At 56.0% G+C, this 20,929-nt stretch overlaps 1 protein-coding gene across 2 annotated transcripts in view; it reads right to left on the reverse strand.

The window, feature by feature from the left end:
• The window catches only part of MYO15B (myosin XVB), a 77,902-nt gene that overhangs the window by 5,592 nt on the left and 51,381 nt on the right, over positions 1 to 20,929 (reverse strand). For both annotated transcript variants that reach the window (XM_039502387.1, XM_039502388.1), the window contains 25 exons: positions 20,812 to 20,906; positions 19,605 to 19,835; positions 18,460 to 18,556; positions 17,926 to 18,033; positions 16,987 to 17,176; positions 16,776 to 16,866; positions 15,943 to 16,162; positions 13,954 to 14,072; positions 13,018 to 13,077; positions 12,698 to 12,773; positions 11,626 to 11,744; positions 10,900 to 11,018; positions 10,181 to 10,322; positions 9,938 to 10,049; positions 9,179 to 9,339; positions 8,549 to 8,661; positions 8,359 to 8,422; positions 8,066 to 8,138; positions 7,648 to 7,724; positions 7,188 to 7,264; positions 4,038 to 4,168; positions 3,313 to 3,407; positions 3,008 to 3,085; positions 1,920 to 2,016; positions 979 to 1,127 (listed from right to left, as the gene is read on the reverse strand). In XM_039502387.1, the coding sequence (XP_039358321.1) occupies positions 979 to 1,127; positions 1,920 to 2,016; positions 3,008 to 3,085; positions 3,313 to 3,407; positions 4,038 to 4,168; positions 7,188 to 7,264; positions 7,648 to 7,724; positions 8,066 to 8,138; positions 8,359 to 8,422; positions 8,549 to 8,661; positions 9,179 to 9,339; positions 9,938 to 10,049; positions 10,181 to 10,322; positions 10,900 to 11,018; positions 11,626 to 11,744; positions 12,698 to 12,773; positions 13,018 to 13,077; positions 13,954 to 14,072; positions 15,943 to 16,162; positions 16,776 to 16,866; positions 16,987 to 17,176; positions 17,926 to 18,033; positions 18,460 to 18,556; positions 19,605 to 19,835; positions 20,812 to 20,906 (2,894 nt within the window). The remainder of the gene's footprint in view (positions 1 to 978; positions 1,128 to 1,919; positions 2,017 to 3,007; positions 3,086 to 3,312; positions 3,408 to 4,037; positions 4,169 to 7,187; positions 7,265 to 7,647; positions 7,725 to 8,065; positions 8,139 to 8,358; positions 8,423 to 8,548; positions 8,662 to 9,178; positions 9,340 to 9,937; positions 10,050 to 10,180; positions 10,323 to 10,899; positions 11,019 to 11,625; positions 11,745 to 12,697; positions 12,774 to 13,017; positions 13,078 to 13,953; positions 14,073 to 15,942; positions 16,163 to 16,775; positions 16,867 to 16,986; positions 17,177 to 17,925; positions 18,034 to 18,459; positions 18,557 to 19,604; positions 19,836 to 20,811; positions 20,907 to 20,929) is intronic.

Raw genomic sequence — 20,929 nt, forward strand, 5'->3', positions numbered from 1 at the left:
CACTGCAGGGAGTCCTACTGAGAGAGCACTAGAGCAGACACCTAGCTCCCAGCCCCATTCTGGCAGATGCAAATAGCCAGGGACAGCAGGAACCCAATACAAAGAGCTCTGCTTGTCCTCACAGCCCAGCTCTAACTGGATGCCAGGCCACAAGCTCCAGCCTGGGCCCAGGACAACAGGGTGAGGGCCCCTCTTGGTTACTCAGCCAAAAGGCACCAGCAGCGCACTAGTGGGGCATGTTCTGGGTACCATACAGACCCCCATGATCGACCTTTGGGCTCCCTGTCATTCACACCTAGCTACCTCCACTGCACCCTTTAGCCTCTTCTTTGCACACTGCTTCATAGACCCCACGGCGCTGCACGTGAGCCACCCACATGGGACGGGCTCTCTGGCGCAGCTTTCTCCAAGCAGGGGAAGTGAAGGAGGAGGAAGCAGGAGGGGTCTGCTCACCGATACCTAGACACTGGATTTAGCCAGTACAGCTGCAAACAGCATCCTGACAGCCTGTAAGGGTGGCTGCCCCATGCACAGGGCTGGAGTGAGTACTGGGCTCTTCCCCAGGGGGAGATGTGAGAGAGGGGACAGGCACCAAGGAGGATCAGACAGTGATGGGAGCATTAAGAACATTAGCAGCCACACAAACTGGAACAAAACCCAACCCAGATCTCATGCTTCAGTCCAGAAGCTGGCTGCCTCCCCCACTGCTTTACTGCCCGAGAGGACACAGGGGCTGCCATCCTTGGATCAAGCATTAGCTATTGGCCACTCCTGGAAGTGGGATACTGGGCTGCATGGATGGTACCTGTGTGAGACCCTCGGGGGAGTTCGCAAGAGCCCACAACCAGTGTGTGGTTTGCTCTTTGGAGAAGCCCCTTAGCAGTATGCACAGTACCCCTGGACTCTGCTCCGTGGCTGGTGGGCCTGGCTGCGTGGGCCTCAGGGGCTCATGCGGATGGTGCTGACTCTGCAAGTTACCTGGCTGTAGTGAATGCTGATATAAATCTCGTTCTCGAAGTGCAGGGGTGTCTTCCAGGAGAGCCGGCGTAAATCCAGGATCACGGAGCTGTCCTCCAGCAGGTAGTCATGGATGTATTCGTCCTGGCGCACCGGCCTCACCACCTTCCCTGTACATGCACAGTCCTGTCACCACCTCAGAGCAACTCTGGGAGGGCAGGTGACCCCAGCCATCTGCAACCCACCAGGGGGCCTCTTCACCCCCACACAATCCCCCTGCGTCAAACAGCGCTAGCCACCAGTCATTCAAGGGGAGGATCAGCTTTAGGAGCAAGCAACACAGACTACTGGACAAGAGTCCCCCAGCCCTTGGGGGTAGGTGTCATAAACCAGGGAACCCCAAGCAGGAAGGTGCCATCAGTTAAGGGCACTGCCCCAGCTCTCGTGGGGGAAGGGCAGCAGGGGAAGCAGCGGCTGGAGACACCGCATTTAGAAAGCAGCCACCTGCAGCAAACACTAACGGGATAGGAGGGACGTTCAGCCGCTGCTTGTTCCCATCGCAGTGTCACTGATGCTGCAGCAGCATCACAACAGGGCCCAACACCAGCACGTGGGGAGGGGGAGGAGGAGCTGACGGGCCAGGCACAGGTCCAGCCCTGTGTTATCCGAAGCTCAGGGACTGCTCCCTGCTAGCAGCCCCAGGGGGAAGCACCCACAAAGGGGCGGGGGAAGAAGCCAGGCCATGCCCCCTCCTCACAATGCACCTCAGAGCTGCCTCTAGGGCGGGCTGGCCTGGCTCACTCTGCCCTACCCCAGCTGATTTCAGCAACCTGCCGGTCTGGAGCCCTGTGGGAGGGAGAGAGGTCAGAGAGGTTCCCAGCTGAGCCAAAGTCCCACATCAGGTAACTCTGCAGGGATCTGACTCTACCCCAGGACGACGCAAACACTGTCCCTTCACTTGCCGTCATTCTTGCTGGCGAAGAGAGCGAACTCCTGGATCTCCTCCTGCTCATTGATCCCCATCTGCTCACAGATCTCCCGCACCACTTCCGCAGCCACCTGCAGCCAGGGAGGGAGACGGGCGGTTTTCACCCTTGGGACCGGGCAAACACCCCTTCCAAAGGGCGAGCAGATGCTGCTGGCCTCACTTCCTGCTACAGGGCGGGCATGACGGGGAGTGGAGAGCGACAGAGCAGAACCCAAAGACAGGGTCTGGGCACAGACATGACAGCCGGCCTCTGGGGCTGGTGGTTTCTCTATCCCTATCCCAAAGGGGCAGCAGCTGGGAACGGTTGCTTGTTCAGTGAATCAACCCTTGAAAAGCCCTGACACTGATTCACAGGGAATGATTCCGACTCAATTCCACTGAGCCCAGAAAGCTCGAAGCACCTTTGCCTGGGGCAGGGCTCTGGGAGCAGCCAGGTAACTTAGAAGCCCAGCCCAATGAGGATGAGGTTCCCCTGTCCCCACAGTTCTGGAGGGGAAGGTAATGTCAGTTCTCTGCTAATGAGCCATTGCACAGACACATGGCTGAGGGGGCCTCCCGGCAGAGGGTGGATGCACAGTCCCAGGACCCATCCAGCACTCCCAGCACGGGGGGGATGCAGGGCCCCAAGGGGGCCGCCTAGCACTCCCAGCACAGGGGGGACGCAGGGCCCCAAGGGGGACACCCAGCACTCCTGGCACGGGGCGGCCGCAGGGCCCCAAGGGAGATGCCCAGCACTCCTGGCACGGGGCGGCCGCAGGGCCCCAAGGGGGATGCCCAGCACTCCCAGCACGGGAGGGGGGGACACACACAGGGCCCCGGGGGCGCTCCAGGCATGGGGCAGACACTTGTGAGTTGTGCTGGTACTGTCACATCCCAGGAGGGAGCTGGTGCCAGCCGACACAGTGAGGAGCCAACCAAGTCCCAGGTCTGGAATCATCTCCTGGCTCGGCTCTTTCCAGGAGCACTAGGCAGGGGCTCACCCACGTGGCTGTATAACGCTGCCCGTCTCCCCAGTGCCCTAGAGCCTGGACCAAACAGGGGTGCCGGGGGCAGGGAACTCACAGTGAACGTCCTGATTTTGGTGGCGTATTCCAGGGCCCCAGGCAGGACGATCACCAGCCGGCGGGAGCCACGCCCCTTCTGCCCAGGGAAAGCACCGGGTCAGATAGAAAGGTGGCAGTAAACCCGTACAACCCCCACAGTGCCCACTCCGCCCAGTGCTGCACCATCTCACCCCAAACACTCACCTCCCACACCCAGCACCCTCCACTCATGTCCCATGGCACCCAACCCACCTCCACAGCTCCTTCCTCCCCATGCCACCCCCACCCTGCGTGCCCAACACCCGCTCCTCCCCTGCCAGGTACCAGGAGTGCTTCCATCTCCACGCGGAAGGGCAGGTGCCGGCGGCCGCCGTACATGATCATCTTCCGCAGGTTGCCATAGCAGGTCCTGGCTAGATCTGTGGGAAAGGGAGAGATGCTACAAGCCGAGGAAGAGGAACGGCTGAGCAGCTAATCCCCCTGGGCCAGGTCAGCCCGCAGGCACCAGACCCAGATCAAGGCCTCTGCTCTAGTGGAAGAGACACCTAAGCCCTTCCCAACAGACATCCAGCCAGGGCAGCACAGGCCTCTCTGCGACCTGCTGGGATTGGCAGGGGACAATCAGGGCACAGGAGGTTGCAGGAGAGGGAGGAGGACCAGCTGCCTCCTCTGTTCCCTGTGTTCTTATGAGACTGTCACCCCAAGCTCCTCAGATCCCTCCACCCAGACAGCTGATGGCTCAAGTGACAGAGCAGCCTGACCGGCCCTCAGCCCACGGGTACGGTTCTAACCAGCTCACAGGCCACACCGACTTCAAAGGGAACTGGATTGGGCCCCTGGCAATGAGTGATCTGTCCAGACCCACCCATCCAGGCAGAGCCCCCAGCAGCCGCCTGCTTTGTGCTAAGGGATACTTTTCAAACACTGCCCTCCAGTAACCCAAGTGTTCCCAGGACAGCTGCTTCCTTGGGGAGAGGGAGGTCTAACCAGACCGCCCCACCCCACCCCACAGCTGGTGCAAAGAGCAGGAGCTGGGAAGCAGCTGGTACCTTGGTGGGTGCTGGCTGGATCGGCGCTGGCTTGCTGCAGGAATTTGGTGGCGTATGGCATCAAGGTGTTGGAGGGAAGGAAGAAGCCAGTGAGCAGGCTCAGGAGCCGCCAGCCATGGACACAGCTTTCTCTGCAGGGCACAGACAAACAGAGGACACCATATCGTCAGGTACGGTAGTGAGGAAGGCTGGGGGAGAAACTCTCACATAGGGGGGAGAGGGACGCCCTCGGGTGGAGAGGGGGGGTTGAAAAGAACTAAAACCAACATCACCAATTCACCATTTTATGAGTCCTGTAATATTAGGGCGTTTTCTTAAAGCTCCAGCTCCTGGAGCCATGAGATCCGGGGAGGAGCTCAGCTTTCATTTACAATACACTGACATGTCTAGCCCGCCTGGCTGCAGAGAGAAAGCTTGAAAACTGACCCCTACAGGCTCCTGCACTGGGAGGCTGATAGAGGGAACCCACCAGGGATTATTCTTTACAATCTCACGAGTTTTAAGTGAATCTCAGGATTTGGCAGGAGATGGGGGGGGGAGAGAGAGAGAAAATGGTGTGTCCTTCAGGAAGGGGCTTCAGTTGAAAACCGCTCCACTGCTCAGATAGCACAGCGATGTCTAACAACTGGATGCCTGGCTGGAGAAGGAGGAGGGGAAGGGATTGATGGAGGGAGAGAAAACCCACAGTGAAAACAAAACCCTTCACTGCACACACAGTTCTCCCCCCAGGGACAGAGAGCAAACCACCCGGGATGGAAGTCAGTCACATGGCTTAACACGTGGCTAGACCCCGGTGCCGAGGAAGGTACAAGAACCCAAACAGAACAGAAACCAGTGAGCATGAGACTGTTTTCTTGATGATTTCAGCCAGAAAAAGGAAACTCAGCAGCTGCCAGGTGAACTGGATCCATGTCAGGGACCTGCACCACAGTCACACCGGGGCCCCGCTCAGGTATCAGCACCGTGTTGTGCAGGGCGCTGTACATGCACACACAGGCCTTGTCTACACACACACACATTGTACTACTTCAGGGATACCAGTGGAGTTATGCTGATACAGCCACCCTAGAGTGAATGCAGTTAAAGCGGTGTAAGGGAGAAGTAACCCCCTTCCTGATCAGGAATAGGCTGCTGTGGTCTAACTCCCTTTATACCTGCATCTGCAGTAGGACTTGTGCCAGTATAACTATTTCAGTAGAAATTCTCTCCACACCTGGCAGTTTTCCCAGTACAGAGCCTGCATGGACAAAACCTTGGAACCAAGAGACAGGCTCTGCCCCAGGGAGCTCCCAGTCCTGGCGACTGACCTATCACCCAGTGCTGCAGGAGGACAGGGACGGCTGGGGGCAGTGATAGCTGCCATTCACCTTGGATCAGCGGGCTCTGGAGGGGAGCCAAACGCGTCTATCCCCAGGAAGAGCAGAGGTAAGGCACAAGAACAAGCACCAATAACTGGAACCTCTGCAGCAGCCACAGGAATGCAAGGGCATCTCAGAGCCATCAGCAGCTTATCAGGGAGCTCAATATAGAGGCAATTGGGACTCATCAAATCACCAGGGCAAATCGGCTGTCAGTGCAAATATACCTCAGCAGCTGAGACAGACAAGAGCATTGTTCCATGAGTGACTAACCCCAGCCCATAGTTACTGTTTAACTTCTTCAGAGCCATAGCCCTGGGGTGATGGGCAGATGGGGTGCATACGCTGGGCGTGCTTACGGGCATCCACACGGTGCCCTGATAAACTGCATGGCCTATGGTAATGCACATGCCAGGCAATTACTGCTCTGTAGTGGGGCCCACCAAGTTTACACCAGGGTAACTTCACGGACTGTAGGGGATTTACTCCTGGTTTACACCAGCATAAGAGAGGAGAATCTCAGGTCCAATGTTTCTGCATTGCACTCACTGATGAAATAGTTGAAAAGTGACTCTCTGCCCCTGTTCCTTAATCAACATTATGGTGACTGGGCAACAAAATGGCAGATGATATTCAATGTTGATAAATGCAGAGTTATGCACATTGGAAAGCATAATCCCAACTATACATATAAAATGATGGGATCTAAATTAGCTGTTACCACTCAAGAAAGATCTTGGAGTCAAGATCTTGGAGTTCTCTGAAAACTTCCATTCAATGTGCAGCGGCAGTCCAAAAAGCAAACAGAATGTTGGGAATGATTAAGAAAGGGATAGACAATAGGCAGAAAATATATTGCCTCTATATAAATCCATGGTACGCCCACATCTGGAATACTGCGCGCAGATGTGGTCACCCCATCTCAAAAAAAGATATATTGGAATTGGAAAAGGTTCAGAAAAGGCAACAAAAAATGACTAGGGGGTAAGGAACAGCTTCCGTATGAGGAGAGATTAATAAGACTGGGACTTTTCAGCTTGGAAAAGAGACTACTAAGAGAGGATATGATAGAGGTCTATAAAATCATGACGGGTGTAGAGAAAGTAAATAAGGAAGTGTTACTGTATTTACTCCTCACAACACAATAACTAGGGGTTACCAAACAAAATTAATAGGCAGCAGGTTTAAAACAAATGAAAGGAAGTATTTCTTCACACAACGCACAGCCAACCTGTGGAACTCCTTGCCAGTGGATGTTGAGAAGGCCAAGACTATAACAGGGTTCAAAAAAGAACTAGATAAGTTCATGGAGGATAGGTCCATCAATGGCTATGAGCCAGGATAGGCAGGGATGCAAAACCATGCTCTGAAGTGTCCCTAGCCTCTGTTTGCCAGAAGTTGGGAATGAGCAACGGGATGGATCACTTGATGTTTGCCTATTCGGTTCATTCCCTCCGAAGCACCTGGCACTGGCCACTGTCGGTAGACGGGATATGGTGCTAGATGGACCATTGGTCTGACCCAGTATGGCCATTCTTATGTTCTTAACATTCCCCTCATCTCTCTCTCACTCTCACTCTCACACACACACACACACACACACACACACACCTCCCTGCCAGTGTGGGTTTCCCCACCCTCACTATGGCCACAAGGCCGGCTCTCCCCTTGCATCACAACCATGCAGCCAGGAAGTTGCCCTCCCTGTGTTCTCCCAGTCCCTCCCTTCAGCCAGGAAGCCCCCTCTGGGCACACACCCATCTCTTGCCACGGACAAGCCCTCGGTACTCACAGCTTGGGATTCTGCGTGATCTGCTTGATGACCTGGCAGTAAACCTCATCGCGCAGGTTCTCCTTCTCCTTGCAGAGCTGCACATGGGAGACCAGCATCAGAGGGGCCAGACCTCCGAGCCAGCCCCTGTGACATCTCCCAAGCACACACAGGGGACCCTCAGGGCCTCACCAAAATCCACCCAGGGGTTCCCATTCACTGGTCTCTGAGCCTTCCTGGGACTGGCAGCCATCTGGCCCAGCAGGAAATGGACAGCTCCATCATCATCTTTATGGAGAGATGCCCAAGGAGGTGAAATCATGGGTTCTCCATCTCACCAACCCCGATTCAGGTTCCACCTCGTCCTCTAAGGAGGCCGGTTCCCAGATCTCTGCCCATGCACACCCCTATTTCCTGGAGAGCTCCTGGCTTCACATTCCCTTCAGCACCCCAGCACATTACCATCAGGAGGACCACGAACCTGAAGAATCTCATAGACGTAATCGATCTCGGCCTGGTTCTTGAGGGTGGGCTGGTCTCCCATGAACCTCATCAAAGCTGCAAGGCAGGAGCCAGCGTTAGACTGGGACTGGATGGGTGGAAGGTGGGGCTGATGAAGCCCTGGTGTGTGGTTCCTGGTGTGTCTGGGGGGAGGGGTGTGGATCCGGACGCTAGGACACAATCTCGTCTCCACACTGAGCACCAGGCAGATGTGTTTTACGGAGCACATGGTTGTTAGAGGTGGAAGTGCCCTAGGGACTCTGCTGTCCCTTCCCACCAGGTTATTCTTCCCTCCTCTGAGCCACAGGCATCCTTGTGTGGCGACTGGGACTGTCTAAATCAGCCCCTCTCCAGGCTCCCGCAGCCCCACCCCTCTATGCCCCAGGGCAGCGACTTACTCATGAAGCTCTTTGTCGCCAGCTCATTCATCTCGCTGTCGGAGAACTGAAGCAGGGACTCCTGGATCGGGACCTGCAGAGCCAGAGCACTGAGGTGAGTGGGAACAGAGACGCTGGCCTTGCTGGGACGTGCAGGCACCACAGGAAATCCCAGCGTGGTCGATGCATCCTGCAGGCCCAGCCACTCCAACACCCCCCCCCCCCCAAATAAACACACCGCCCCATCTGGGGCAGGGGGAGGGGGTCCTGGGCTGACGTTCCGGCTGCAGACTCACACCCCCAAAGACACCCACCTTGGTGTGCTCGACCAGGGCAGCTGGGCTCCTCCTCTCCGCGCTCATCCCCTTCCATTCCAGCCTAGAGAGAGGGGACATTTGTTTGGCACAAGAGATGCCCACGGCTCGCTCTGCGCAGGCAGGGGCTGCCTGCACGTGCACACACACGTACACACGTCCACGGGCAGAAGGGGCCCGGGCTACTCACGTGGACTGGGCCTCCCGGAAGTGCGCCATGGCAAACTCCACCATGGTGTAGTGGTGGGCGTCTGGGGAGAAGGCAGAGCTGGTGATTTCCGATGCCAGGCTGGGGACAGAGCTCTGAGGGGACAGACACCGGACCCGCCCCCAATGTTAGCTCAGGAAGGGCCTCTCCACCACCAGTCTCCTGCTTGAGGCTCACCTGGCTCTCCTCTGCAGAACCCTCTCCCTTCCCCAGATGGGTCTTCCCCTCTCCCCTCCAGGGATCTAGCTAAGGTACTCATCTGTTCTCCTCACAGCCTTTAATCGATTATCCTCAACACCCCTGTGAGGCAGGATAGTGCTGTTACCCCCATGATTCAGAGAGCAACCTGAGGCACAGGGAGACTAAGTGATTCAACCAAGGTCACACAGGCAGTCTGTGGCAGAGTAGGGAACTGAAGTGTGCCAAGTCCTAGACTGGTGCCCTAACCACTAGACCATCCTTCCTCTCACCTGTACACCCCTACTTCCATCTGGGTGTCAATCACTGGCAGGACCCTCCCTCTGGATTCTTCCCTCTGCCTTTCCAGAGACCCTCCTCTGACAGCCACTCCAGAGCCCAGCCATGTCTCCCCCACCCCATCGGAGGCCTCACCTCCCTGCTAACACTCGTCTCCAGATGGTCTCTTTTCAGGTTCTTCTGGAGCCTCTCCTGTCTGTTCATGTGAGTGCTGAGGTAATCGGGGGCCGCCGCCAGCTGCACCATGCTGGAGGGGAAGAGGCCGGAGCGGCCGCCAACGGAGCCGAACTGCCAGCCTGCCAGAGGTGGGTGAAGAGAGGGACAGGTCGCTAACAAGGAGCATGACTGCATCAGGCAAAGAGCAAGGAGGGGTTGTGCTTCTGGCAAGCACCTCTGAGGGCTTTCCAGGCGGCACAGGGCCTCATGGCCCCCCCAGAGTAATCCCTGCCATGCGGGTGGGGAAACAGGCACAGAGCAGGGATGTGCTGGGCGGGAGGGCACAGCGGGGAGCTCTCCTCCCCTGCTCTAACTCCTAGACCGCTCCTCTCATGCTGTGCCAGGACGTTGCATGCCCCCACCCGCTTAGCTCCCTCCAGATGGTGGCAGATGATGCTGGGAAGGGCACTAGAGGATTTCCCTGACACCCCATTGGCTGGGACAGGGAGGAGGAAGTGGGCGTCTGCTTGCTCTGATGTTAGGCAGGGGCAGTCCCAGTGCCCGGGTTACAGCCCTCCTCTTGCCTGGGTCTGTTTCCCAGCAACGCCGTGTTGCATAGCAGAACACCCCCTGCATGGCAGGTGGAACGTCTGGGATCCAGGTGTGGGACAGTGGGCCCCTGGGCACTGCCATTGCGGGTCGATTCCCGTCCTGCCCAGCTCGGATCCATGTTCTCACCTGGCTCCAGCCCCTGCATGGGCAGTAACTGAATTAGGTCGCCCTTTTTGAAGCTCAAGAGGCTCTTGTCATCTGTGACGTAGCTGCGCAAAGCAATGACGTAGTTGGAGTCCTGTGGGGGAAGGGGACAGTGAGGAGGCTGCTGCCTGTGTCTCTGGTTCCTGCGACTGACGAGTCCTCGTACGGCACGTTGCCCCGCCAGGCCCACACGCGCTCACCGCCACGTCTCAGCCACTCCCTCACCTGCTTCAGCTCCCGGAGGAAAAGCTCCACCATGGCCTTGACCTGCCGAGCCTTCGCCGAGTGCAGGATCAGCTGCTCGTTCTTCAGGGAGAACTCCAGGCTGCTGCTGCCCCTCAGCTCCACCGACAGCACGTCTGCAAAACTGAAAAGGGCCGAACACACTCCAGCCACCAGCACCGGGGTGGGGGGCCGGGGATGCCCCCAACATTCGTATCACCGGGGCAACCAATGCCAGGAAGGGCTGTTCGGTGTTTCACTAGCAGCACAATCCCTTCGTGCAACTGCCCCCGGGAGAACAGACCTGGCAATGGCATTCTCACCTTGCAAACGAAACACAAGGTGGGCAGGGAGGGGCTGAAAGGAAACTAAACAGCCTTAAAAAATTGATGAGACCAGCCCAGAAAAATTACCCTAGAAGGGCTGAGTGACACTCTCCAAATGGCAGTGCGTAGGCAGGGAAGCTGTCACCCCCTTCTGAACAGAGATGCTCCGCTGCATCACCCATCTGTCTCTGGCTCAAGGGGCAGAGCTCCACACGCCGACACGACACAGCAAAGCACGTTCTACACATCACCATTGCAACATGACGCAGCCAGAACTGCCCGATAGCCCAACAATGAGGCAACAGACCCGCCCTCCTGCCTTTCAAGAACCACCCCCTGCAAATTTAAGTCCTGCAGCTGGCTCCCCCGAACCCACCTCTGGGCCCAGCCCCTCACCTGTAGCTGCAAAGGATTTTCAGGTATTCAGAGCTGAAGCTGGCTGCTTTTGCCATCTTCAGCAGCCGGATTCCCCGGTGAGAAACCCCAAGGAGCTGGACGTCGCTTCCTCTTTCCCCCTGAAAGAAAAATCCACCCACAGGTGGGTCCTGACCACGGGCCCCTAGCAGAGAACTTAGCATGGGCCCCGCCTGAAAGGATACACCTGGGGAGACCTTTTCTGCCATATGTAAAGATGACAAGCTGCTGCCAACCCCTGAATGCAGCACTCTGACAACCAACGGGCACAGCAGATAGGCAGAGACTGAGAGACAGGAGTCAGTGAGAGCTAAATAGGCCAAGGGACGGACTGGGCATGCTGGGGGAATTGACTTGTAGGCAAGGAGAGCATGACGGGGAGAGATGAGCATCGGAGGGGGGTGGACAGATAGACAAGGAGAAGAGACAGGAGAGGGAAAGCAAGACACAGACGAGGGGTGTGCGGATAGGGAGAGCACATGACAGATGGATGGGAAGGGACGCAAAATGGGCCAGAGCTGCAGAATCTGGGTTTTTAATACCCCACAGTGTAGGCTGTTTGGAAATGGGGGTTATATACAGGAAATGTTGAGCTGAGCCTGTGTTTGAAGTCTGATTCCCCCACTACCCCCAAGCTTGGGTGGGAGGAGGGGCGGGGGGGGGGGGATGCTGATCTGGGGTTTGGAGAAGAGAGAGAGACAGACTTACCTTAACCGGGAAGAGCCGGGAGAAATAGTTGGCCCAGTTATCCCGAGCAGCCACCACAATCCTCTTCTTTATCCCGTCCTCTAGAATGGAGGTGACATCCGTGCCGACCTGGAACTCTGCTGCCGGGAACAGAAAGCAGAAGCTCCGTCACTGAAGGTAGGGATGGCCCAGCCTCTCCGCTAGGAGTTCACATACTGATTGTGCTCAGGTAGCGAGGGGCCTCCTACCAACATCTTCCAACTTGGAGGCCTTCAGAAATTGGGCTCCAGAGGTGAATTTTGCAGCTGGAGCCCATCTCTACCCAAAAGCCACCACAATGGGACCAGCTGGTCCCTGGCTCTCCAGTCAGCCCTATCCCCAGCCACGGTGGGAGGGGCTGGCCCTGAATATCAGGACACCCTTGTCTGGGCCAGTGGAGCTCGGCCTTCCCCACAGTAAGAACTTCTCCTGCCTCTTCCCTGCACAGCTAACTTCCTGCTGGAGCCTCTTGCTGACTAAGGAAGCCCCTGGTGCCTGAACGTGCCCTCTTCAAAGTAATATCCAGCCCATACGGCGTGTCATTGCAGCCCCCTTCCCACCAGCACAATCCCCAAAGCCAAGCTGCCCCTCCTGACTTGGCAGGCACTGGGACAAGGACACTCCAGTGCGGTTCAGCACAGACCCATGTGACTCGTCCTCTCAAAGCCCGCTCCATCCAGTGAAACTCCCATTGAGGCAATGGGGTTAATGGATGCAGCCTGGGGCCAGGAGGCAGGAGCGGCAAACTTCTAATCAGTCTCTGCCTCCAACTCATGATGCAGCCTAGGGCAACTCTATGTCACTGCTCTGTGCCTCAGTTTACCCCCATCTATACAATGGGACTAAAACATCTCTGGGTCACAGAGCCGCCAGGAGGATTAGTTAATGTTCCCAGGGTGCTTTGCAGATACAAATGCTGCAGGCTTAATGCCAGTACGACTCCTGCTCCCTGCAGCATCATCCACGCCAGGTTCTGCCATGTAACCCGCTCATTGACTGCTCCTGCTAGGAGTTCTGCATCCCCGCCATGAGGAAGAACCGAGCCACCGGTTACCCAATAAGTCTTTCATCTTGCGCCTCTCCTCCTTGGAGATCCGGACGCAGGACTCCGAGTAAGTGTCTTGCATGATCTGCAAAGGAACAAAGCAGATGGGATTCCATTGGAGATGCCTCCAAACACATCAGCCAAGTGGAGTCTCTGAATCTGCATGTCAACTAGAGACTCAGGGAGGAGAGAGCAGGTGCATGGCTTGGACAGATACAGGGGAGGGACTAACATCATTAATGATGAAGATAAGGAGGCAGCATGTTGGAGAGATTAGTGAACAGAGAGGATGGAATGGGACACACACACACACACACACACACACTTACCTGCTCACACAGCAGGTTCAAGCAATACGGGTGACTGAAGGCTTCTTTGGGGTAAAACACCTGCAGGCAACACAATGAAAACATTGCCTATGTTAGACTTGTAACAACAGGTTCTCCCATGGGAACTGTTTTGTGATCCAGCTGTCCTGCCACCAGACAAAGGGTCAACCTCCAACCGTACACTGGAGATAAAGACAGCAGTGCTGGGGGACGAGAGCTAGAGGAGAAAAGAGTCATCACCAAAGCAGTGGAGCAATGGGAGAAGCCTGGCCGTGTCAGTGTGTGCTCAGATGCCAAACATGCTCGTGATAATTAAGGAAATCAGAGGGCTCCGGAGGATCAGTCAGTCAATCCACGTGGGCTCTCCTAGGTACCATGCTGGCTAAGACTGGGAGGAGGCAGTAGCTGTCATTGTTTCCAACACTGACCTGGGACTGTCCCAATGCCCTGCCTGCAGCTCTGCAAGAGCCCTATCCCTCCTCTGGTATGGGTCTATTTCCCAAAGACGCTGTGTTACAAAGTGGAACACCCCCTGTGTGGCAGGTGGGATGGCCGGGATCCAGGAAGAAAGAGGCAGCTTACAGAAATAGGTCGCTTATATGGGCTTTTCCTCCATCACTCACGCTTTACAAAGGTGGGCAACCACACATGGGGAAACTGAGGCATAGAAAGTGGCAGTGATTTGCCCGGGGACACACAGCAAGCTGGGAACAAGGGATCTGGGTCCTGACTCCGAGTTCAGTGCCTTCCCTACTCACTGGGTCATGCTGGGCATACCACTGCAGCTGGCTTTGTACTGTCTCCCTCCAGCACAGATGGGGCACAAGGCAAAGCAAGGTTTCCCTATGGCTGCAGAATGTGGGGGGTGACTACACCCCTCCCTTCCACAGCTGGTGCACATCCTTGCAGCGGGAGCCCCCGGGCGACAGACCATACCTCTTTGCGGAGGAAGATTTTCCAGGGTGTGGAGGCGTATGAGAAGCTGACGCTGGCAGTAAGCTTGTAGAGCTGTGTCTTGATGCTGGCATCTTCTTCTGCCATTGTCCAAGCAGAGTCTGGATGGGAGGAAAGGACAGTCAGGGGAGCTCTGGGCCACCATGGGAATGCAGCGTCCCCAACCAAAGACTCGCCAGGACAGGAAGGTGGTGCTGCATCGTCTCAAAGGGCTACATTTTCAGAAATCAGTGACCTGCCTGTGCTCACTAAACACATGACCACACGCATTAAATGGATAATGGCATGGCTTATTAGGCATGCCTGGCAATGTTTGTACACGGTGTTACATATGCAAAGTCCATTCCAGGGGGAGAAATGAGGAACTTGAGAGTTCCAGATGGAACAGCTGCCCTCTTATGCTTAAACGTTGGAATATGGCCTCACTTTATGCCATTATAAAATGATTGTTTGTCAAATGATCTAATAGAAACTCTTATGCAATCTTACAGACAGTGAGTTACCAGTATGGCATGTAGAGTCTTCATGCTTGGCTTGATTTTTAATTCTTCAGGAGATCGACTAAACAATCTAGATTTGAAGACAATCAGCTGGGCAGTTTTAAAGTTATGCATGTTTATATCTAAATGGTCTCAACTTTGACACCTCAGAGTTTGGAGACGGCCCGCAGACTAAAGATAGCCCAAGGTTAAGACTCCCATTATATTCACTTAGGCATTTTCATATTGCTTGGTTTGCCTGGACATTGCTGCATTTTTAGAATGGGTGGGAGAGCCAGGGGAGGCAGTATTCTACAATAGAGCAATTTCTGCCCCATGATAATTGCCAGGCAAGAAGATACTTGTGGAGGGTGCAATACAAATGGAGTGTTTATTTGCAGTAACAATAGTGCTTTGCACATCATTAGCACTCTCCCCTCTTGAGGCCAGCAAAGCACTTGTAATCCAAGGCAAAACTCCCATAGAATTTAATGGGCACATCCCAACACCTCTGCAAAGTAAGGATCGGCTCCATTTTATAGACTGACAGAGACTCCACACAGCAAGGAAGACTGTGTCTACACTATGGGGACTGTAATGGCATAGCTAGGGCACTATGGCCCCGTAGCACAGATGGAGCCTGCAGCGATGGAAGGGATTTTTCCCACCTCCCCAGGCAACTGCAGCTAGGTTGATGGAAACATTCTTCCATCTAGCTGTGTCTACACCAGGGGTTCAGTCGACATGGCTGCGGGGCTCAGCAGTGTGGATTTTTCACACCCCTGAGCACTGTAGCTATGTCAACCTCAGTTTTAAGTGCAGCCCAGGCCTAAATGGCAGAGCCAGGAATAGAGCCCGGATCTGTCTCCGAGGCCTATGCTCTAACCACTCAACAATGCTGCCTCTCAGACACGTCAGTCGGTTTCTCTGAGTGCTTTGGGGTGGGCTGTGATGCAGAAGGAGCCCAGCCCCTGGGGAGGGCTTCGAAAGGCAGGATCCCTGTACTTCACATTCCTCACCATTCCAAAGTCCATCACCACTTTAATTGCAGCTTTGATAACGAGTTTCATACTGAAACTTGGCTGGACTTTGGCAGAGCTTCAGCCCAAAGGTCCTTGGCTTTTCTTAGTTGCTGTTTTAATATCCGCCCAGCCCCTCTGACATTTCTACCGATTGCACTCCATTGCACTGCCAAGCCAATTTACTGCTGGCCAAGGCAGCTCAGTCCACGACACCGGATGGTGAGGCCCTCGTTTCACCCGCAGCAGCAGCGTGAGATTCCCCGACGCCGCACAACTGGGATGCCTCAGCCAGAGCCGAAGGGCCAGCTCTGTTTCAGGTCCCACGGCCTGTTCACTCCTGTCGGCTGACAGCAAGAGACCAATTAGCACATGTGGCCACGTGCCCACTGGGAACTGGGCTAAGACCCACCAAACTCATTCCGCACACACCACTGAAGGGGAAGGGTGTGGAACGGAAGGGCCCCGCTCACCTTTCGGCTCAGATTGCTGCGTGGCTTGGTCAGCAGGCAGAAGGGGTGGGGGCAGGAATGGGGGAGGTGGAGGGATGAGGGAAGCATCGGGGAAGGTCGGCTGCTGGCCAAAGAGGCTCATGAGAGGCTGCTGCTTTTCCCTGATGGATGTGGCGGTCTGGCCCTTCTTGGCAGGCGGAGGGGGCGGAGCCCCTCTGGGACTCTTGTTCAGCGAGGAGGGCTGGGAGCAGAGAGAGAAAGCATTTTAGATATAGTCACACTCTGTCTCCAGGGGTTCAGGGGTAGGATACTCTCTGAAAGCAGCTGCAGGGGCAGCTTGCCAGGCCCTGGGGCAGGAACCACATGGGCAACAATATGGAGCCCCATAAACTGGCAGGCAGGTTACACACAGACAGGCGTTAATTAAAGTCAGACGTGTGTAGGCCAGTGCTCAGCGGTGGAGCCACCCACAGCAGAGTGGAAAAGAGACCTCACCTTGCCAGGTTCCCCAGGGCCAAGCCAGCGCCGGGCGGGCAACTCTCCCAGGCTGATCTGTCCCTAGGTCAGCCCTGAACACATACTGATATAAAACTTGAAGTCATGACGCCGGGGTCTTCCCATCCAAGGATCACCAAGGGCTTTATTAATGAGCATTAGGACCCACAGCCCATCCTACCAAGCGAGTGGTATAGCTAGAGAGGTTGGGTTACACAGCCAGCCAGTGGCAGAGTCAGAAGTAGAACCCAGGAGTCCTGGATCCCAGTCCCCTGCTCTAAGCACTAGATGGTAGATTGGAAGATGCTGAAGCTGAATAGGATGTGTGCTGGTTCGGGGTTGGCATGGGAAGTGCTCACCGATTTTGGGGGCTGAGGGCTCGCCATCCCCAGCTTGGCCAGAGCTTCGTTCTTGGGGTCGCTCTTCTTCAGGAAGGGCTTGGACGGCCTCCTGGAGGGCAAGAGGAAACAGACCTGCCCAGTTTACACACAGGGCAGCATGGCACCAATGCAATCACACAGAGAGCATGGGACATGATTCCTCCCCTTCCCTGCCTGCCCCCCCCCTCACCTGACGGGCACGATGGGCTGTGGCTCCGGGGCTGGCCGGCTCTGGTACATCTTAATGATGTTGCGGATCTCCCGGCTGGGCTCCCTCTTTGGCGCCAGGTCGGCAGCCACCACAGGGCGCGGCTCCTTCTTTGCTTTCTTCTCTTGCACTTTCTGCTTTGGCGTGGGAGGTGGCGAGGGGGGTGCTGGGGCTGCAGGGCAGGAGGGCATTTACTAATGGGGCCGGTGAGCAGCACAAGAGAAACTCCCTCTCTGCACTAAAAGCTGCCTCCTGTTCCCCTCAGGGGCTTCGCGGCCCTGGGGGCTCCATCACTCTTTCCCAGCTACCCCTGTTCCCCAAAGCCCATGGCCTTGTCCTCCCTAATGCGCTGCTTCAGTCCAGGCCTGCACTGCAAGAGGCTGAACAGGGCGGTCACAGAACCACTCAATGCTCATGCAACCCTGCACGACTGTGCAGGAGATCAAGGCTGGGTTCGCAGCTGCTCAAAGCCGGAGTGGGGCAGGAAGGGAGGGGCATCTGTGTGTTGCACAGTGGCCTCCGGAGGAGCTCTAAAGAGGTTCCCCATTCAGGTCTCCCAGATCAGAAGGATGGCTGCCCACATCTTGCCCTGTCACCAGCAGGTGCAGGAGGCCCCAGCGGCAATGGGACCAGCATGGGGGGAGAGCAGGATTTCTGGCATCTGCACCCTGCGCAGTCGGGAGGGGTGGGAGCACTAGCACACAGTTCCAGGGGCCTCCCTGCTGCTCCCTGGGCTGCAAGGAGGAGTCACGTGGGGCTTGGGGGAGAGCTTGGGCAAGAGACAGCAGGATCCTCACACACTGTTGAGAGTCCAAGGGAGCAGGTCCTGCACAGGCACTCAGCCCCCTTAGGATCTGGCCCTGCCTTGGGAGAGCTCTCCACCTGCCAGCGTCTCACGCCCTCCTCAGCGCACGGCCTCACCTGTCTCTGGTTCGGGGCTGGACCTCTCTTCCTCCTGCTGTGGATTTTTTTGAGGGGTCCAGCTCTTGGAAGAGGGCCTGACTTTCTTCAACTGGATTTTTTGCTGTGCTGAAAGGAGAGGAGGTCTGGGGGTGAGCGCAGAGCAGGCAAGGTCTTTCTGGGCCTGGTGGTGCCAGGCCCTATGCTTGCCACCTTGCTGCTGAAGCAGGCAGAGTTCTGTGTTAAAGCATCACTTGCTCTGCGTGGGGGTCATGTGACCCGCATGAGTCACACACACACTCCCAAACCCAACAGGAGACCCCAGGAAACCTGTGAGCCTCCCGCTCCGAACCAGAACCCAGCCCATCACGGGCCAGGCTCAGCCCCGGCGCACAGAGGGCTCAGCATGAGTTCTGCATGTACAGCTCCCGTTCTGGGCTTCACACATACTGCTGCACTGGGAGCTGCCTCAGGAATAGGCTGGCTCCTGGCTGCACAAGCTAAGGAAAGCTGGGTCCCGTGTGGGGTGAGATTCATGGCCAGGCAGCGGCTCACCCATTTTCTGGAAGTACTCCCGCTTCTGCTGGAAGGTGTCTCGAAAGACTGAGTCCTCATCACTGTCTGTCAGTTGTTCTTCTGGGTAGTCATGGATCTACAACACCCGTCCCCCCAGAACAAGCCAGTTAGGACTGTTGATGGACAAACATACAGCCTGGGGCATTTACCCCTGTCCTGACTGACCGCGTAATCCCCTTAGTGCCTCCCTATCTCTCTCTTACACACACAGATTGGGCCCAGTGGTGCAGTTCAGACTCTGATCTGGATCCAGAACTTCCCCCAACTCCGGGAGCGTTCGGATTGATCCAGATTCGGGACCCTTTTCGAAGTGTGTGTGTGTATGAAGTGTGCAGCCAGCGCTATATGAAACAGACAATAATTCCTGCTAGCTGCACTGAGCCCTCCCCTCACACACACCCCTAGGGAGCTCCCCCCACGCCCCTTAGGAACCCTAACCTGAGCCCAGAACCAAGGATGGCGGCAGGAAGCAGAGCGAACCCCTGTCCCCACCCCCAAGGCAGGTAACTGCAGGACAAGGCAAGGGATTCATGCCTGGTCTACACATATAACATAGGTAACCCAGCTATATCACTCAGAGGTTTGAAAAATCCCCCCACCCCCTACCCCCGGGCACTGAAGGTAGGAGACGCAGCTAGGTGGGCCGAAGAATGCTGCTGTCAGCATAGCTACCGTCACCTGGGGAGGTTGTGTTACTACAGCGATGGAAAACCCCTGTCCGTCAGCGTAGGCTGCCTCTCCACTACAGCGTTATGCCAGCATGGCAATGGCGCCATGGCTGTGCCAGTGTAGTCCCCGTGGCACAGACATGGCCTGAGTGTTGAGACTTTTGACATTAATGTCAGTGAAACTGCAGTGTGTGCATGGACCTCAAGGCCAGATGGGAATGAACCAGCAAACCCTGCAGTTTCATTGACGTCAATGGCTAACCCCACCCCCCAGCATTGGGCCCTGCATCTTTAATCCACTGTGAGTGAAATTTGACAGGACTCAGCAAAGTAGCTGTATACAACTCTCTGAGCGAGGTTCTCTACCACCCCCTCCACCTCCGCTAGGCTGCGGGAGGAACAGGGGCACTGTCACATGGAAACCCAGTTCGCTGCTGGAGACAGCCTGGCTGGTACCGGTTCTGCTGCATCAGCCGGGGGCTCTGGTGTTTTAGCTGCTGGTGCAGCATTCTTGCTGTTATTGGTTCTCTTTGGTTTAGGAGCTGGAGCTGGGGCCGGGGCCGGGGCCGGGGCCGGAGCTGGGGCTGGTTGTGGAGTCAAGGCTCGTCTTGGCCTTGAGGGTTCAGGAGACCTCTGTCGCTGCTGCTGCTGGGAAATTGTCATGGCCTGAAGGGTCATCTGCTGAGCCTGGAAGAAGAAATCCAAGTCTCCATGACCTCTGCATACCCACAGACTGGAGACGGCGCAAACCCTCCCCATTCTTCCCCGAGGAGGCACAGAACCACTCATCTCCTAAACAGGCCCATTGATGTAACCTTTTGGGGTTCCCCAGTGTTATGGGCTAAGGCAGGTCCATAGATTCATAGACTCGAGGACTGGAAGGGACCTCGAGAGGTCATCGAGTCCAGTCCCCTGCCCTCATGGCAGGACCAAATACTGTCTAGACCATCCCTGATAGACATTTATCTCACCTACTCTTAAATATCTCCAGAGATGGAGATTCCACAACCTCCCTAGGCAATTTATTCCAGTGTTTAACCACCTGGACAGTTAGGAACTTTTTCCTAATGTCCAACCTAAACCTCCCTTGCAGACCCACCATGGCCCGAGCAGGCATGTTCAAGGAACTCTGGATCCCCACCACACCATCCCCGTAAAGCTCTTGGTGATGAGGTTTTTCTGTCAGAGAAGGTTAACATACTGTCAGGTGCTAGGCTACCGAGTTAATACACGTGGGACCAGACAGAAAGAGATGCTTCAGGATTTGTATCCCCAGTGACTCCCCGGTTGGCTGCTTTGGGCTTTTGATCTAGTGCTTAGAGCTGGGGATTCCTGTGGTCTATTCCCAGCTCTGCCACTCACCCACAGCGTGGCCGTGGGCAAGTCACTTATCCGCTGTGTGCCTCAGTTTCTCCTTCTGCACAATGAGGATAATAAAGGTTCCTCATTTCACAGGCTTAAATGACCAAATCCTTACACACATGCACACACGCACACCAGTCAATACCCTCAGAGGCACATGGCAGAGAAATGCAGCATGTCAGGGCCAAGCTAGACTGGGCTCAGTGGGGAAGGGATTGGAGCTCAGCCCTCTCAGTGCATTCACTCTGGTGCATTCTCTTGTCAGAGAGATGTGCCCCCTCCCCCATTCCCTTCCACTCACCATGAGCAGGGCCTGCTGGGTGATAAAGGCTTGCTGTTGTGCTGCGAGCTGACTGGGATCCACAGCTGGGACCATCGGCTGGGGCGCAACCATAGCTGAGAGAGAGAGAGAGAGATGA

The sequence above is a fragment of the Mauremys reevesii genome, linkage group 15, assembly GCF_016161935.1.
Source record: "Mauremys reevesii isolate NIE-2019 linkage group 15, ASM1616193v1, whole genome shotgun sequence".
In the NCBI taxonomy this organism is placed as follows: Eukaryota; Metazoa; Chordata; order Testudines; family Geoemydidae; genus Mauremys; species Mauremys reevesii.